This window comes from Aquarana catesbeiana, linkage group LG04 (genome assembly GCF_042186555.1).
Source record: "Aquarana catesbeiana isolate 2022-GZ linkage group LG04, ASM4218655v1, whole genome shotgun sequence".
NCBI classification, from domain to species: Eukaryota; Metazoa; Chordata; class Amphibia; order Anura; family Ranidae; genus Aquarana; species Aquarana catesbeiana.
In genome coordinates this window covers 194594224-194614466 of record NC_133327.1, presented here as the reverse complement: position 1 = coordinate 194614466, position 20243 = coordinate 194594224, and the positions used below count along the sequence as shown (strand labels likewise).

General features: G+C 38.9%; 1 protein-coding gene across 6 annotated transcripts in view; it reads left to right on the top strand.

Moving 5' to 3' along the window:
- PLCH1 (phospholipase C eta 1) overlaps positions 1 to 20243 on the top strand; it is a 392590-nt gene that overhangs the window by 168086 nt on the left and 204261 nt on the right. For 4 of the 6 annotated variants that reach the window (XM_073626069.1, XM_073626068.1, XM_073626067.1 and 1 more), the window contains exon 1: positions 15454 to 15748. The exons of the other annotated variants lie outside the window; for them this stretch is intronic. In XM_073626069.1, coding sequence (XP_073482170.1) covers positions 15667 to 15748 — 82 coding nt within the window. In that variant the 5' untranslated portion in view covers positions 15454 to 15666. Of the gene's footprint in view, positions 1 to 15453; positions 15749 to 20243 lie in introns of those variants that run through there. 6 annotated transcript variants of the gene reach the window in all.

Sequence of the window (20243 nt, the reverse complement as noted above, 5' to 3'; positions counted from 1 at the left end):
AGCTTCACTAGAACCACCTAGTGGAGAATAATCATAAGGGAGAAAAGAATCAAACTCAATCAAAAGCATTCATAGATCTAATATTAACCCATAGTGGACATCAGAAATAATGTCACAAAGGGAAGACAAGTAAAGGAAAAAAAATGGTTAAAATGATGTTATAAACTTAATAAAAGATGACGGAGAAACTGATCAACTCAATAATTCAACCATCCAATATAAAAAAATGCCTCATGAGGGAGTAACATACAGGGCAAAGATGACCACAATAAAAGGATATGTTATATAGCAAAATACCATTCTGTCTTAAAAATTAGAAATAATGCAATTAAGGTCGAATTCTATGGTATGTCCTAGTGGCGATAAAGTACGTAATTCATAAATCCATCTCGACTCAGCTTGACTGATCTTAATAATTTTATTATCTCCCCTCCAATGCGGTTTATAGTTTTCTATTCCACACACTTTTAATGATACGACAGACGCACTCCAGACCCCAGTCCGGACAGCAGAATGAAAAGAAGGGAAGAGAAGAATAGAGAAGGACAGAGAGATCAGGACAGGGGGGAACACCAAAGGAATACCCCGAGAAGATCTCCAGAAATGAGGAATGGAAAAAATGAAAACCGAGAGTATGCCGAGCAGGAATCAAAAAACAAAAGGAAAAGGGAGCGATAGGAGAAGGAATTATCAATATCAGTTGGGTGGTACTTACACAAGAAGAAATAAAAGTACTGGACAAAGGTCTAAAATTTGCCCCAAAAAAAAATCTTAATAAATTTAGCACCTATGTCGATATCAACAAATTCATCAGAAGTCTGAATATCAAAAAATATATGCTCAGTAATCCAGGGGAAGGAAGAGGAAGAGCCTTACCAGACAATAATGGCATTCTATTCAGTGACCTCCGGAACAAATCTCTTTTCAACCCTCCAGCAGGAACGGATGGACATATTGATGTCTTTAAGAAAATGATTTTGAATGATCTACAAGACTTAAAAATTAAGAGAGTGTTCGATCCAGGAACTATAAAGAATGGGACTTAAAAAAATTAGAAGCAAGGAAAGATATAGTAATAAGGCAGGCTGACAAAGGAGGGGCAATCGTTATCGAATCTAAAGTCGACTACAATGAAGAACTAAATCGTCAATTGAACGATACTGGAACCTATCAGATACTACCAAGCAATCCCACGATGAGATACAAAAAAGAACTGGCTAAAGTCATACAAAAAGGATCTGAAAAAGGCCTATTAAATAAAAAAGAAACTACATATCTACAGCCTAAAACATGCAGGGTACCTGTGATCTATACGTTACCCAAGATCCACAAGGATAAGCTGAAACCTCCGGGGAGGCCCACAGTGAATGGGATCAACTCGGTAGGGGCGCGAATTGGGCAATATATTGATTGGTTTTTGCGACCTGTAGTAAAAAAGACAAGATCATATTTTAGAGATACGAAACACCTCATCCAACTCCTAAATGATATTACTCTGACGGATGAACCTATATATCTGGCAACAGCTGATGTTGCATCTCTTTATACGATTATTAACCATGATGAGGCTATACAAGCGACCAAATGGGCCTTCAGAAGTCTGAGCGATTTAAAATGCAAACAGAGGAGATTCGTTCTAGACTGTTTGAGATACAGTCTAGATTCTAATTATTTTTGGCATAGTAACAATTACTACAAGCAAATTTGTGGAATCGCAATGGGTGCAAAGTATGTGCCCAGCGTTGCCAATTTATATATGTCGGAATGGGAAGAGGAAGCATGCCATATCAGTTGACATTATTCAAACGGTATATAGACAACATTATCGTAATTTGGAGTGGTAACAGAGAAAGCCTTATCGATTTCTGCTTCAACTTGAACACCAATAACAAAAACATAAAACTTACCTGGGAAATAAACGATGAGAAAATTAATTTTCTGGATCTAGAAATAAGAAAAGAAGGAAGTAAATTGATGACTCAAACTTATTTCAAAACTGTCGACAGGAATAGTTACCTGCCCCTTGATAGTTGTCACCATAATTTATGGTTGGACAACATACCCAAGGGGCAGCTGATTATTATTATGGATTTTAATGTTCAATATAAACATATTGAGAGAATTAAAAAAAAAACACTGGGGCATTATTAGGACAGATCGACATTTGAGTACTACCCTCCCAGAGAGACCGAAAATTGTGTACAGAGGAGCCCCCACTTTGAGGGACCGGTTGGCCAAGAATGTCGTAGATCCCCTGACGAAGAATAATTTTTCGTTTTTCGAGGGAAAGGGATACTATCCATGCAAAAACTGCTATGCATGTCGACATACGAAAGAAAATAATAAGAAGAAATTGAGCTTTACTTCAACTGTAACACTACAGAGTTATCCAATAGAAGATTTTATTTCATGCCGTAGTGAAGGAGTTGTTTATTTATTGGAATGCCCCTGCCAAATACAATATATTGGTAGGACCAAGAGAGCATTATGGAAAAGGCTGAGGGAACATGTGCAAAACATCAAAAAAAAGTTTTGATAAGCATAGCCTATCCAGACATTTTGCAAAATACCATAACAGTGACCCCTCGTCATTAAAAGAGTGTGGAATAGAAAAATATAAACAGCATTGGACGGGAGATAACAAAATTATTAAGATCAGTCAAGCCGAGTCAAGATGGATTTATGAATTACGTACTTTATCGCCACTAGGACATAACATAGAATTCGACCTTAATTGCATTATTTCTAATTTTTAAGACAGAATGGTATTTTGCTATATCACATATCCTTTTATTGTGGTCATCTTTGCCCTGTATGTTACTCCCTCATGAGGCATTTTTTTATATTGGACGGTTGAGTTATTGAGTTGATCAGTTTCTCCATCATCTTTTATTACGTTTATAACATTATTTTAATCAATTTTATTTCCTTTACTTGTCTTCCTCTTGTGACATTATTTCTGATGTCCACTATGGGTTAATATTAGATCTGTGAATGCTTTTGATTGATTGATTCTTTTCTCCCTTATGATTATTCTCCACTAGGTGGTTCTAGTGAGGTTGTTATCTGTGTCGGTAAACATTGTCTTTGTTCATCCTTGTATGTAGTCTACTTGTCAATAGTGATTTTTGTATCACATCTTATATGAGGATTGAGGTTACCTTCTCTTTAGCCACCACTAGATGGCATCTGCGATTTTTTTCCTTGATGTTTAGTAGATAGTATTTACATCCATTCACCCCTAGAGTGAACATGTCAACTAGGTTTAATATTCAATATGTAGTTTTTAAATATTCTTATTTTACCTCGTGAAGGATTTTTACTTAGGTTGGTTATTGATATTGCACAATTTTTTTGATATTTATATGCTATTTTTACATGTTCTTTAGAGACGATCTGGATTGTTTACTATGCATATGTAATTAGCTTAATAATACGCTGCTGCTTAGGCAGTGTCCTTCACTATTTACACTGGCCATCCGACACCTGACTCCTTGACCCTTTGAGAAAGTCACGTGTGTTGTGATGCAACGCGTCAGGGAGTGTGTTGTGATGCAACGCGTCAGGGAGGAGCCAGGTGCCGCTGTTTCTGGGTACGGCCGAACCCGGAAGCTTCCGATTTTACTGTGGAAGTCATGTAATTTTAATATTATAATATAATATAATAATATTTTTTTACGAATAAACTTTAATCTACTACACTATGGAGCCATCCTCTCTCTTTCCATCATCCATCTGAGGATATTTGAGGTGATCGAGGTTATCTACTGACTGCGGGAGATTGTGGTGCTGTAGCCAGTGTATGCTGTGTCCCTGGAGCCTGTGACTACCACCGGAAGCTCGTCCCTGGTATACTGTCCCACTATCTGTGGGTACACGCTTGATTCGGCCCATTGGGGGTCGCAACTACAGGTGAGAGGCTGGGGGAAACGATCAGCGCACTCCGGAACCTAATTGGATCGATATGCTCACCAGCGGACACTGGTCGTCACAGAGCTCTGGTCACTGCACTTGCACTTTTTTTCATCATCCTCAGAGGACGCATACCGGGTTGCTATTGAGAGTCGCATGCTACCTTTTTTTGAACTGCACGTTCCTTATTATTATTTTGATTTTATGTGTATAGCAATGTTTTCACGATTTACACATTATGGTATATTTTGATTGTTTATCATTGCTCTACATGCATTATACACTTTGAATAGTGAGGTCACTTCACTATAGGTTTTTAACGTCATTGTCACGTACCTGATTATTGCACACTTATGGAGTATATTTTGTGTATTTGATCACTTTTATATCAAGAGTCCACTTAATACGTGTATCATTGTTTTATATACACTTAGGGGTTCACACATTACTTCACTATAGGTTTTGCACTTTTTTAACGTCAATGTCACGTACCGGATTATTGCACACTTATGGAGTATATTTTGTGTATTTGATCACTTTTATATCAGGAGTCCACTTAATACATGTATCATTGTTTTATATACACTAAGTGCTTTGATGCGTAAGGAGTTTACACATTACATCTAATCACTTCCATATTAGGAGTTCACACATTACGTTTATTATTGTCTTATATATATTATGTGCTTTGATGAGTAAGGTCACTTCACTCTACATTTGTTTGCACATTTTTATTGTCATCATCACTTACTTGATTATTGCACGCTACATTGAAGATTTTTTCCATCATCTTTATTGATGATCGTATCGTATCATCAGCTATTTGATTCTTGAATAGGTAGCGCCACATATATATTTATTGAATATTCTGTCAAAAGGTGTCCCCTGTGCTCCTTTAACCAGACTGGAGGCGCCCTAATATAATAATATAATAATAGGCGTGTTACTGGCTAGATCACCAGGCGAAAAAAGAGGGAAAAAAGCCTAAAAATAGAAAATGAATGCTTTGAATGATTACTAGGCTGCAATATAATACATTTTAGGTTTTAGGTTTAATACTGCTTTAGGAACAAGGCTGAAAGCCAGTATATTAGTATATGTAACCCGCGCTGTCTCAACAATAAGTTATATACGCCTTTATATACAACTTTATATACAACTCTATAACTTTATCATAATATTTAAATCATATTCCACATGCAAAGTTCATATAAATTTCCATAACAAAAGTGCAATCAGTGCTTTGTGCAAAAAAATCCTTTATGTGAACAATAAGTTCTTTAGAATGTAATTGATAACAGTCTTCCAATGTCGGTGTTTTCAATAAAGTGCCATGCCGTGCTCCTCTCTTATGTGCCCTCACTCACCAGCTCATAATGGGTTGAACGCCTGTATTGCAAAGAATAAATAGTTGTGTGTTTTCTCTGTTAGTATTTCAGCAGGTAGGTTAAAGCTCCTCATATAGGTATAGAGAAAAAGAACCAGAAGAATTACAGCATAATTCCGTGTTTTATTAGTGAATAAACGTTAAAAACGAATTGCGCACTTACAAAGTTATCCTCTTGTATGTGGGCATGTAAAACCACCTCTCTGGAACTCAACACTGCAATCTACGTTCCAAAGAGCGGATGTGACGTCACCAGAAGAATCCGACAGCTTTGTATATTGTATTTAAGTATTTAAATCTGCTAGTACATAACCCCCCCTTCCCCCCCAGACTGACAATGCTGCTGTCCAAAGGTGCACCCTGTGCTCCTTCATCCAGAGTTGAGGCACTCTAATATAATAATAGGCGTTTTACTGGTTAGATCACCAGGTGAAAATAGAGGGGAAAAAATCCCAAGAATAGATAACAAATGCTTTGAATGATTACTAGGCTGCAATATTTTACATTTTAAGTTTTGGATTTAATACTGCTTTAAGAACAAGGCTGAAAGCCAGTATAATCCATTCCAAGCACACCAGTCATCACTGCCACTCTTTTGGATACTAAGACATTGAGGTTGATTTGCTTAATGAATTGAGAATGTCAACACAATGAAATGTGTGAAGATTCACTTCATTTATCCAGTCGTGTGAAAAGAAAATCCCTTTTACTTACTTCATCTGCACATTATTTGATAATAGAAGTGAATAGTCACACAATTTATTGTGTGAACATTCTCAGATCCTTTAAATAAATCAGCCTCACTGTCAATAAATCAGGACTTTAGGCACAATTACTTACTTAGTTCTAAAAGTCTGGTGCCTGTGAAGCATTGGCATCTTCTCCCTTTGGTTTCTTCCTGGTGCCGGTCTTTGGCAGTTGCGATTGGCCAGCGTGGGATGATGTCACTCCAGCGCATGTACATGCATAGCTCAGTGTACATTCCGTAGAGGATTATAAACAGGCTATGCTATATTTACGCATGGTCTTAGGGGGTGAACAGCAGCATTGCTAGAGGAATCATAGTCTACCTCTTTTAAGCCACGGCACTGACAATTGTGTAATACTATTACATTTTTTTTATACCCGAAGTTACATTTTAAGATAAGTAATTTGACATAGTTCTATCATCCCAAGATGAGGGCAAATTATGTACTGATCATGAATAGTATACTCTTTTAATATTATTATGAAAGGCCACTGATTCCAGATTAAGATCAGGACAATATATAGGTTCTTTTCATTTAATTGTATGTAGTTGCCCTGCAAGTTGGCCATTTTCTAAATGAAGTGGCCTCTACCTTGTTTCATGCATTTCTGCTAGGAATTATACATTTCATCTACACATACTAGATTAGACATTCTCCAACAGGGTTCTGTGGCACTCAAAGGTTCTTCCAGAGGTTGTATGGGTTCTCTGAGCTTTGGCTGTCTGATGGTGCCTGCATAGTTCCAGGGCCAACACTACTTGGCAGAGCCAGCAACATGACACTAATGACCTATTTAGCTGTCTGTAAAGGTGTAATTCTGTCCACTGCTGTAAGGAGAGCATTCTTGGCACTGGCCAGGCAATGTAAGGGGCATTTTTCCCACTGACCTCCAATGAATTGGCATTTGCTGGGGTTCTCTGAGACCTGAAAATTATTTTAAGGGTTCCTCTGTGGTAAAAAGGTTAAGAAAGGTTGTACTAGATTGTTTTATTGCATGTTAGAACACTATGAAACCATTTTAGGCTAATGATGTATTATCTTTACATTAGTTTACCTAAAAAGGTAGGTATCTGGCCATAAAAAAATGACAAAACATGGGTAATGAGGGTTAAAAAAAATTCTGTACACATTCATCTGTGATATCTGTGTGGGTCATCTATTATAAGGCAGTGTAGGAATGCCAGTTTGAATGGTCATTTTCTTGTTTGTAATGATTAAAATTAAACACAAAAATCTTAAGGAAAAGTAAAGCCAAAGCTTTTTGACCATACTTCTCCTATGATTTACAGGGGTGCAGTTCATTCTGCACTCCTGTAATCCATTTTAAGCCAACAGCAGGCTTTGCCTGCTGACGGCTGAAGTCACAGAGTCAGTCCAGGCTCTGAAAAGATCCTAACCATATGGTTGGGATCCGCCCAGATGCCTGAACCGGCAGCTGGCTCAGCCTGTCAGCGCACTGCTGAGAGCCTGAGCCAGGCGGTCCCACCCCCTCCACAGCTCAGTGCTCCAGTGAGCACTGGAGGGACTGAACTGACAGTCACCAGTTCTCTGCAGCCTTAAGAGAAGCTGAGCGATTTGTAGTGTTCTCGGTCATGGAGTCGGCTGGGAACAGATGCAGCATTGGATCGATGCTGCATTCACCTAGTTAAGCATGATTTTTTTTTCTTTTACCTAAGCCTAGGTTCACACTGTAGCGATGTGGGAACTAGCGCGATTGCAGCGCCAGTTCCCGAATCGCATCTCTCCCGCAGGCAGTTCACACTGCCTTCTGTGAACCACTGCGGGTGTCAATACAATGTTAATGACACCCCCAGATCGGTTCACAAATCGCAGTGCAAACTGTGAACTTGCACAGGAATCAGATCGCATGAGTGAGAACACCCATGCGACCCGATTTCAGTGTGGGAAAAAAAAAGTCCATACAACTGTATGGACCAGTTGTATGGAGTTCAGCCATACAACTGTATGGCTGAACTCGCTTTGGATCAGACATTGCATGCGATCGGCACCACAGTGCGATTGCGAACCACATGCAATGTCTGTGTTCGCACAAGTGTCAACCCAGGCTAAACCCATACTTCTCTTTTAAAAAGTATCTATGGTCAAAAATGTAAAATCATATATTAATTCCCACATTGTTTTCTCCCCTTTTCCCTAATAATCTGAATGATCTTGAAGTTTGAAAACTTACTTTATGAAGACCCCCACACACATTTGCTTCTTTGAACTCTTTGGCATGTATTCACTATGCCCTGTGGGTAGCACTGCTATGTCACACATTTTCACACATTTCACAAAGCCTGTCTTCTGAACTACAGAGGTCCTAAGAGGAGGGGTTTCAGGAGTGAAGAGTCAGTAAAGGAATTACTGCTTGCAGGCAGCACGGTACCATGGGATATGTAGTCCTTAGAAATTGACAGTAAACAGCAGAACAGAAGCTGCAAAACATGCAAGAAGTTGTGGAAAGAGATGGCCGGCAGACATGCAGAACTTACAACACGAAAGGATATTTTTCAAGTAAACTTATATTGGAGTGTCATTAATAACTATTGTTTGTGTTGTCATTACAATGCTGACGTTATAATATGAACGAGTATGCTGTGATCATAGATCTCCTTTAAACACACAAGATATGTATTGTATGTTTTTATGGATGAAAAAAATCTACTTGTGTATGCCCAGTGTATATTTGTATGTATTTGGCACAAGATCCATTGTAACAGATTTTTCCTGCTGTAACTGAGAGTGTTGAAGATGCAGGGCTAAGTTTGTTTTATCAGTAGTGCATTTTGTCTTATTACAAGTAGACAGCAATGTGCCAGCTGTTTACCCTATAGCACTAGTCCAGGAAGATGTTCACTGCTCGTTTCTCAGTATGTACAGCTGAAACTGATTTTCTCACGGTTAAAAGATGTCAGTTGAAAAACGCACTTGTCCTAAATGATTGAAATACATATGCCCCATAATGAGAGTAGAATACTTAAAGTAAATATTGTAAGATTTCATACAATAAGGACTACTGTACTTCTTCAGTCTTCTGTGCAGAACAAATCCAATGTCCCATATACACAATTCCAGTGTTCAAAAAAGTCTACTTAAAAGATGTGTTCACAATTCACTCTCAAAAAGTGACAGTTGTCTTTTATCCTTTTTTTTCCTTTTCTTCGGTTGTGGAGGATTTATGAATTCACTAATATTTTAGCCCATAATAGGATTAGCTCATGTTGATGAGAATCATTTTATTTTATTATATATTTTAGCCCTGTTTGCTTATTATATTTCTATGGATGTAACACATTCTGCAGGATGGTAGTTATCATAATAATAATAATAATAATAATAAACTTTATTTTATATAGAGCCTTTAAAGGTAGCTTCTCAAAGCGCTTTAAAAGGAAAACACAAGAAATACACGGGATAACATAAAGGAAAAAGGGACAATTATTTGAAAGCTTGTCTAAAGAAAAATGTTTTTAGATTTTATTTGAATGAGTTTACAGAAGATGACTCTCTGACGTTCTTTGTAAGTGAATTCCAGAGTTTTGGAGCATAGCAGGAGAAGGCTCTGTCTCCCATTGAGTGTAGGTGAGTAGAGGGGACACACAAAATACAAGAATTTGAGAAGCAGAGGTTTTGAAATGGGGGAGGGGGGGAGTTGATAAAAGTTCAGAGAGATAATGGGGTGCCAAGCCATAAAGAGCCTTATAGGTGAGCAAAGAGGTTCTTAAAGTCTGTGCAAAACCTGACGAGTAGCCAGTGAAAGTACTCCAGAATAGGGGTAATATGATCACTTGTACCAGACCTAGTCAGGAATCTGGCTGTAAAATTTTGAACATGTTGAAGTCGATTGATAGTGGTTTTAGCTACACTACACGAGTAGAGCATTGCAGTAGTCGGGAGAACACAAATGTATGAATTAGCTTTTCAGCTACAGTGTATGATAGCATAGTAGGCAGCCGGGCAATGTTTCTCAAGTAGAAAAATGATGGTCTGACAACATTTTGTACATGTGTATCAAAGGTTAAATTAGCATCAAATATCACCCCTAGATTTTTCAAATTAGACTGAAGCGCAAGTACAGGGCCATCTATAGATAAGCTATTAGGACTGGCCTTACGTAATTAATGGGGGGTGCCAATAAGCATGACTTCAGTCTTGTCACAATTGAAGAAATTGTGGGCCATCCAAGTTTTTATATCACAAATACTGTTGATAGGAGGGAAGCAGCCAAAGTAAAACCTGGTTTAGTGTGGATATATATCTGGGTGTTATCACCATAGAAGTGATAATTGAGCCCATGAGATCTAAACAGTTGGCCAAGTGGAAACATGTAAATGCTAAAAAGTAAGGGACCCAAGATTGAACCCTGAGGAGCACCATACTTGACTGGACTGACTTCAGACTGGAACCTGCCAAGAGAAACAAAGTGACAGCAATCAGAAATATATTACCTAATCCATTTCAGAGACAATTCTAATAGGGCGTACACACGGTCGGACTTTGTTCGGACATTCCGAGAACAAAATCCATGGATTTTTTCCGACGCATGTTGGCTCAAACTTGTCTTGCATACACACGGTCACACAAAGTTGTCGGAAAATCCGATTGTTCTGAACGCGGTGACGTAAAACACGTACGTCGGGACTATAAAAGGGGCAGTGGCCAATAGCTTTCATCTCTTTATTTATTCTGAGCATGCGTGGCACTTTGTCCGTCGGATTTGTGTACACACCATAGGAATTTCCGACAACGGATTTTGTTGTCGGAAAATTTTATCTCCTGCTCTACAACTTTGTGTGTCCGAAAATACGATGGAAAATGTCCGATGAAGCCCACACACGGTCGGAATTTCCGACAACACGCTCCGATCGGACATTTTCCATCGGAAAATCCGACCGTGTATGGGGCATTAGACTCCAGATATAGTTTTAGTTGGACACACAAGCAAATTAAAGCCCAACTTCAGCTAAGACTTTTTTATTTGAAAATGTATTTAAGAAGTTTTTCAAGTAACAAGGCATATGGAAAGATCCACATAGAAAAAAAAAACAAGCCCTCCAACATGTACAGAAAAGCACATAAAAAAATCAATCATAGACACCAATTACAGTCCAGACCACTGTACATGGTATACTCAAAGAGTCTGTGAAAAAAGGTAATAAAAGGTAAAAATAAATTAAATCAAGCAAATAGGACAACTTAGCGGAAAAGTCAAACATTTATCCTCTAGGTAACTGTATTTTTAATATACAGAAGGTTGATATTGGTAGCACAAGCAAGTGGCGAAGGAAAAAAAAAAAAACACCAAAGAGAAGATACAAGGGAAGCAGAGGAAGAGAGTAGGGGTGTGTAGGATAAAAATATGGTGTTAAAAGACAGCCACTCAGAGCACATGGCCACTCTGGGAATGCAGGAGAGTGCCAGTGCATAATAAGGATCAGGTAGGTGTACTAAGTGCCCCATATAACATTAAGGTATAATGCAAAAAACAACCTACACCATTGAGTGAATAAAGACAATATTAAATAATGTCTGGCTGCCCCTTTAAAGGATGCATATGCACCTATTAAGCCAGAATATATAAAACCAAAAAGATGGCACAAACAAAAGAATCTTTAAACCAGTGTTAGGAAAGTGAACGAAATAATTCTATTATAAGTCCATATAAAAAGTTCATGTGAGATTGGCGTCACCTTCTCTTGTACATCATATTACAGGCTGATTTGGTTGGTAGTGTACCTTACTTTGGAAATATGTGTGTGATTTTAATTACCATTTTCAATTATTTTAATAAATAATACTACACTATGAAATTTTCCCATTGGATTGTCCTATGGCTGGCTTGCTGGTTTGAGATGGGATGGTTATCACTAGAATACTTATTGGAATGGATGGAGTTAGAGGAGAGAAGCATTATATCTCGGGATAAAGGTTATATCCTTTGTGGTGGGGTCAACATGAAGAAGACTTGCCACCATTGAACACTTTTTGGCACTTGGTGTTGCGTGCAGAGATTTTTTTATATGTGAGTGTATTATATTATAAACATTTGAGGATCTATAATCTACTTTGAGACAAGTGGCAGTTTGAAACATACTTAAAGGTTGTGGTCCTACACAGTGATGGAGAAATCTAGGTAGGGGACATCATAACACTAAATTGCCATTTTGACCTCCTTAAAACTTAGTGGTCAATCACTTTCACTGAGTGTGCACTTTTACACCAAGGTATCTCTTAGAAGAATTGTGATCTACAGTACATTGAAAAAAGAAGATATAATTTTTTTAATCACATGAACTTTCTATATAGACTTTTATAATAGATTTATTTAGTTCACTTTTCATAACACTGGCCTAAAGATTCTTTTGTGTAGCATCATCTTTTTGGCCCCATATAACATTAAGTTTGTTCAGTGTAAAGTGTTCCATCAGTCTCATGTCTTTGATCTAAGTAGTCATGCATAGAAGGAGGTTATGTTTCCATTTAGTAGTTACAGTATCAGGCAATATATCGCTGTAAGGATATGGGATATTAATTTTTTTCAAACTAATTTCTACACCTCAGATTGGAAGACTCAGTAGGTGAGTCAGGGGATCCAGGGGTATTAAATATAGTATATAAGTTTGGGGTAGAGGAACTTGACTGGCCTGCACAGAGTCCTGTCCTCAACCCGATAGAACACCTTTGGGGTGAATTAGAGTGGACACTGCGAGCCAGGCCTTCTCGTCCAACATCAGTGCCTGACCTTACAAATGCGCTTCTAGAAGAATGGTCAAACATTCCCATAGACACACTCCTAAACCTTGTGGACAGCCTTCCCAGAAGAATTGAAGCTGGTATAGCTACAAAGGGTAGGCCAAATCAATATTGAACCCTACGGACTAAGACTGGGAGGCCATTAAAGTTCATCTGCGTTTAAAGGCAGGCGTCACAATATTTCTGACAATATAGGGTATATATTCAGGTAAGTGGGTGATGGTCACATGCGGCGTGGATAACATATTGAATATCTGGAATGCATCTATGAATTGTGAACTTGGGAATTCAGGAGTGTGACGCCTCTATCTTCTCACTACCTCAGCCCTGCACCTGCCTTTTTTTCTATCACATAATACTGTGCAATATTGGATGTAGTTTTAAAGTGGAGGGCCACCCTGAAACAAAAAACTCACCAAAAATTCTAAAAAAAATAAAAAAAAAAAACATTTGAAAAAAAAAAAAATTAAACTTACCGTATATACTCGAGTATAAGTCGAGTTTTTCAGCACATTTTTTTGTGCTGAAAGTGCCCCCCTCGACTTATACTCGAGTCAAGCAAAAAAATTCATTTTCCGAACCGAATTTGGGGCCCCGTATCTCAGGGCCACTTGGTGCTAGGAACCCCAAATTTGGTGTGCAAACCCAGTGGAACTGGTACCACAACATATCCAAAGCTGGGTTTCTTAGCTCCAAGTGGCCCCGAGATACGGGGCCCCAAAATAGGTTCAGAAAATGTCATTCTCTGCTGCAGAAAAGTGCTTGACATTTTTTGAACCGATTTTTGGGACCCTGTATCTCGGGGCCACTTGCTTGCAGCAATGTCATTTCGGGACACTTTGGGTTCAGAGACCCCAAATTTTGGCTGCAGCTAGGGGGCATCTAGGAACACTTAACTACCGAGTTCGAAGTTTGGGGGACCTATGGCTGCAAATGGGCACAGTGAGGCATGCAAATGGGCATTGTTGACCCTCTTTTCCACTTACAGTAGCTGTGCATTTCTCACCCTCGTCTTATACTCGGGTCAATAAGTTTTTCCCATTTTTTTGTGGTAAATTAGGGCCTCGACTTATACTCGGAATGACTTATACTCGAGTATATACGGTACCTAAACCCTTGTTGCTAGGCAGTCTTCCTAATCTGCCTCTTCCTATTCCGCAGCGTGTTCTGCTCCTCGGTGAGTGGCCCCGTTGTCTTCTGGGAACTGTGTGTGTTCCCAGAACACCACGAGGCCATTCACAGAGCGCTGCTTGCGCGTGCGCAGTAGGAAACTGGCAGTGAAGCCGCAAGGCTCCACTGCCTGTTTCCCTTACTTAGGATGGCGGTGTCGGGACCCGAGAGCCGAGCGACGGGTCGGCATCGGGCGGCCGACATCGCGGGCACCCAGGACAGGTAAGTACTTATTTAAACTTTTAAATTTTTTTTTTCAGGGATGGAATCCTGCTTTAACTTGGAATTAGGACTTTTTACTGTATCAATATTTTGCTGACGTTCTTATGAATAGTATGTTCTGTTAAATGCTACGCGCGACTCTGTTCTTGGATATATTGATTTTTTGTGATATCGCACATGAGAGTTGCTGCTTCTTTCTGAATTATCATTTCATTGTATTGTTTTTAAAAAATAAGCACGTTTTTTCTAGCCTATATATTCAGGTGCCCACTTTAAAAAGCAGTTACAGCAGTAGTCTTTTTTTAGAAAAAAGGTTTAACTCATATGACTAAAGCTGTCAGTATATTAGTTTGTCCCAACCCCTCTAACTGTCACATTTTCTCCACAGCTTGGCCTGCATACAAATGTGTAGAATATAATTAAAGGCATGTGATTTAAAAAAGGCATTAATCAAATTAATATTATTATTACAGGTATTAAACGCATACATTTCCAAAAAAACAATGTATTTCTCTATGTGGTCTTCTTAGTACACAAGATTATTAATTCCCAGAATCCATACTCAATCTTGTAGAGTCAAAAATACCATTCAACTTTCTTAATAGCACGGTAAAAAAAAAAGAACTCTGTAGGGTGTTATAGCCTCCATCTACAGCTAACTTACATTCAAGCTCAGCAGGCCTTAATAGACTAATATTGTACTGCAGTAGTGGTTGGAGTAAACCTTGGCGAGTCTGGAGGTCAAGTCTCTCTGGGTTTAAACAGACATTAAGAGCCTGGCAGACATCACTAGCTCCAGTCAGGCTTTGGAAACAAGTAGATTGGTCAGGTCAACACAAAGTATTCTTGGAATATTTTACAAGATTTAATTGGCTCGTAGAATATGAAAAATGGTTGCATTTCAATGCATTTGTAACAAATATATTAAAATAATTGTGTGCCAGCCCACTGTAGATCCTTAATGATGCATTTGCCAAAGCTGAAGTTGTCTCCTGTGAATGAATGAACATATGAATGAATGAATGATTTTGACAGGAAATACCAAGGAGCAGATTCATCTCCAGCATGCATAAATTTGCTGGCACTTTCACCCTTTTCACATCACGTTAATGACTGCAATGTTTTCATGTCTATAGACTTGAGACTGCCCCTTGGGTTACTACCAGAGGAATAGAGCGTCGGCTGTAAGCCTGCTGCTGTTGGACTGAACCATGTTAGTGGTGGTTTTTTGAATAGCTGAGAACTGGGTTACATACAATACAGTCAGTCTCCTGATGTTTAGTGGATTAGAGTGCTTTTTTTCACCGTACGATGACAACACAGCCTTTGCTCAGAGTTGCAGCTTAGTGCCTCCTGCTCAGCTGTTTAGATTTATTCTGCAATGGGAAGCAGATCTTGTCAGGTACAATAACTATCATCTGCCTTAACATAGAAGCTCTCAAGCAACATCTGGACTTTCTTTTAGCTCGAATGGCTTCCCTGCTGGCGTCTGAGATGTACCATGTGGTAGGAAGTGTAGCCACTTCACAAGGATTCAGGCTGGCACAAATGGGTTAGTACCTGCTGTAAACTTTGTCCTGGTCCCTATTCTAGACCCGTGTCTTTGGTGTTTTTTCAGGTGTCCTCAACTGCTGGATCCTTGTGTTGTCCATGAGTTGTTTGTTTTGTAAGCTTAACTTCATTTGGTGTTATTGGGGTAATTTCAGAAGTATGTTTTTTTCTAGAAAGTGGTTCAAGATTGTTGGAGGTTGCTGTATGATATCTAAGTGCTAACAAACGTTCATACTAAAGAAACGTTGGTTATGGATGCTTCCCACAGGCTGTACATTACTTATTTTCGTACTCCCAGCACAGATCTTTGGGATGTTCGCGCTGTCACAATATATTAGACTGCTGCTGCCTCCACTCCATTAATTACACATTTAAATATCCAAGTCATGGCAAGCTGCGCTCTAGCCATCTATTTTAAAAAATGGACTAAAGCCCTCTGACAGTTTAAAGAACGTGTTTCTCTTAATGGCGCTTCATTTGTACCTAAGCTCTGAAAAGTTCCATTTACTCAAGTGATTAGAAAATGAGTTTACCCTGACTCTTAATATTGCTTCATTTAAAATTCATTTTATTATTTATGTATAGCCTTCTGTCTTTCTACGGCGTGATATTGTGTTTTTTTTCCCTTTGCTATGCACATTAGTATTCCAGTCATTTTTCAGAGGTGTTACAGATAACAATATTGCAAGTCTGTTTGTGTCTAAATAGAAGAAGCAAAAGTCGAACATTATAATGCCTACAGTAACCTTTGTTGTAGAGCATACAATCCATTGTTCATAAAATGAAGCATTATGTTTTAATATCGAAATAAAGTAATGCTTTTATTACAGTGTATTTAATGATCAGTTTATTATATCAGGTAAAATGCAGAACCAATAAATGACAAATTCAAATATATTTTTTTTTTATTAGCTAGATTTTATTAAGATGCATAAGTCATAATGTATTATAGTATTTACTCACCTGCAGCTAAACAATTCGGCAGTGATTTGTTTACTATGGTGTGTGGGTTTTCATGCCGTAAAGGCTGTTGTGAAATGCATAGCATAACAAGCTCTACAACAGTTAAGGGGGTGACAAATCGGAAAGTCTGATGGCACTGCAAGGCTGAAATGACATTGTTCAGGTGGAATAAGAGGGATTAGTGAATGTCACTGTGTATGTTCCAGTGCATTGCATTTTCATCTAATTTCTCTCCGCATTCAGGTGTATATTATAAAACACAGCAATGCTGATTTGCAAAGTGCAGAAACCTGTAGCAGCTGGAATTCTTCTTTTATCTTTATAAAAGAAAAAATTCTTTATATATGTTTAACGTTTTTAACAAATGCAAAATGATCATCATGAATGCTTAAAACAAAGTTTACGTGAACTTCTGCCAATTCTTTGGTCAGATAGTTTCACAGATGTTTGGAAGTTTGGAAAGGTTGCTTCTGTTCTAGTTCACCTGTTGAATAAACAAAGGTGCCCTAAAGATGTTATAGAGATGATGATTTTAGTGAGATAAGCAAGTACTTTAGACTGGATTTGCATTTATGCGACTGTGTTTTTATGTGCATTAAAATGCACTGGTAGCATCAGTAAATTAATTTCTCATCAGCTGCGAAAACATGTCAATGCACTCGACCCTAAATGCAATTGAATTGTGGTGCGCTGTATTGAGCAAAAGTGGGTCAAAAATGTTTGTTGAACCACTGAGAGCCCATAGGAAGTGAATAGGTGGGCACAATGCATTTTAATAAGTGTTAAATTGCATTGTTAGACATAAATTGGGCTCTTAAAGGAGAAGTAGGGCTGAAGATCTTTTGGCCCTTCTCCTTGGTATCACAGGTATGCATATCGTTCTGCACTCCTGTAACCTGTTTTCAGCTGACAGCAGAATAAAGCCCACTGTCGGCTGACTTCACTGAGCCAGTACAGGCTCCGGAGAGATCCCAACTTTAAGGCTCGGTTCACACCTAAAACGGCCGCGGATCATACATGTGCGTCCCTGTTCTCCATTTCAGGGCTGAATCTTTGCCTGAATTTGGCCCTGAAACAGAGCCAAAACGCACAGCTTTTCTATGCAGTGTGCTCCGCAGCTGCCCCAGAGATATGTAAGCCAGCTCCATAGAGAGCCGATCACATTCTCCTGCTATGCAAATTGGACGTGGGTAAATCCGCATCCAATTTGCATAGGTGTGAACCCAGCCTAATGTTGGGATCCATCCAGGTGCCTGGAACAGAAGCTGGCTCATCCTCTCAGCAAGCCGCTGGGAGACTGGGTCAGCTGCTCCCGCCCCCTCCACAGTGCTCCAGTGAATGCTGGAGGGGCCGAGCAAAGAGTCGGTGACTGACAGTCACTGCTTTCTGCTCAGTATAGACCGAGATCTGAGCAGTCAGCTGTCTTTGATCGCTAAGTTCTTGGTGTAGAGGTGGGGGGGTACAGTCGCAGCATCAGACTGATCCTGCATCCACCTGGGTGAGTATGTTTTTTTTCTTTTTACATTCCCATACTTCTCTTTTAAAGCATATCCAACTCAAAATTATCAGTTTCATATATTGCAGCTTACCAATCCTTAAAGTCCTATAACTAAAGGCAAAACTTTTTCTTTAGTTTTGGATAGAGTGGAGAGAGATTAGGACACCTGTCATGTTTTATTGCTGTCTGTGCCCCTGTTAAGGAGGTTCACCCTCTCTACTTTACCATTATCATTGATAGTGAAAGTAAAAGAAAATCCTGAATTTTGGTTTGTCCCCATAAAAGTAGTAGGGGGGAAATTTTCCAATAAGGATGCTAGTTCTGGGGACCCAGGGGTCCCAAAGGAATTCCCTTAATTTGCAGGTATTTTCTCTGACTTCCTGTTTGGCTATGGGACAGGAAGTGAAGGGAAATCTCCGCAATGGCACACAGATGGCAAAAAAAAAAAAAAAAAAATGTGACAGGGGTTATAAACCTCCCTACTCTATCCAAAATGAAAAAAAGTTGTGCCTTTAGTTCTACTTTAAATGTAGTGCCTGCACTAGTTTTTTCTTTTCTTTCTTTTCACACACTGATTCTTCCTGTAACCTCACTTGCTGTTATACGGTAGCTGAACTCTATGGAGGAGCAATGCAGCTGCCTTGGACAGCAGCATTTCAATCTAGGGAGAGGGTGGTGTTAGACACAAATTTAGATGGACGTGACTAATAAATTAAAGCTAACACCAGCTGACACTTTAGAAGCGGTTACAGTAACAGTTTTTTTTTTGTTTTGGGATAAATGTTTTACATAAATGGATAAAGACTGCCCATTGTTTGGTAATGGTTTACCCCAACCCTCGAACTCCCACTTTTGCTGGACAGCTTGGTCTCTTAAGGGAAGTTGAAAAAAAGCGTTTTGGCTTACTGGCTGGATCACCAGATGAAAATAGGAAAAAAGGCCTAATAAAAAAAAAAAAGAAAACATGGAAAGATTCCCCACGGGGTTTTTTAGCAGCAAAATAAACAGTTGTAAATTTTGGTTACCCTGTTTTTATGTCACAAACCAGAGCTCATATTTTAAACTCTTTGTATATTTGAATCCTTTTTCATTAAATAAAATAACCAATTTTTTACAACTATATATTTTGTTTATTTTGGTGCTAAAAAACCCCGTGGGGAACCTTTCCATGTTTTCATTTTTTTGGGGGTGTGCAGCTCCTTTGACTCTCGTGTATGTGTTTTTCCATGATAAAAGGAAACTAATGCAGCCACCACCTGTAGGCCTCCTTCACACAGGCAGCTGGGGGTGGTGAAAACAGGTGGTTGATCTGTGGTTTTACCACCTCCTGACCACCCACCTTCTGAAAAGTGAACCACTGTGGATTTCTTTTCAGAGAATGAACTAAGCTTTAAAATGGTCCTGAACCCAAATGCAAAAACATAATATATTATAGCATACCAATTATTTGTTGTAGTGACTGCATTTGCATACTGTAAACTATCTTCTTCAGATGAGAAGTCGTCTAACAGTCTAAATGGAGGGGTGACATTGCTTTTCCAAGGATGTGATGAAACCAAGTGTTGCCTATATCAGGGGGAAAAGTTGGTTGGGTCCGTGATCCCAGGATGTGAGGATAGCATACAATCTACAGTGTTTGTTTTCCTTCATCCACATTGACTCATAACAGTAGGCTTTTGAATGGTGCAGCAAACAGTGTTTAGACTGCAGCTTCTTATTAAATATTAATGCTGAAAATATTAACATATTTAATCAAGTTACTGCCAATAAAAGATTATGAATCTTAAAAGACTATTATGCCGCGTACACACGGTCGGATTTTCCGACGGGAAATGTTGGATGTGAGTTTGTTGTCGGAAAGTCTGACCGTGTGTATGCTCCATCGAACATTTGCTGTCGGATTTTCTGCCAACAAATGTTTCTTAGCAGGTTCTCAAATTTTCCGCCAACAAAACTTTGTTGTCGGAAAGTCTGATCGTGTGTACACAAGTCCATCGCACAAAAGTCCACGCATGCGCTGAATCAAGCAGAAGGA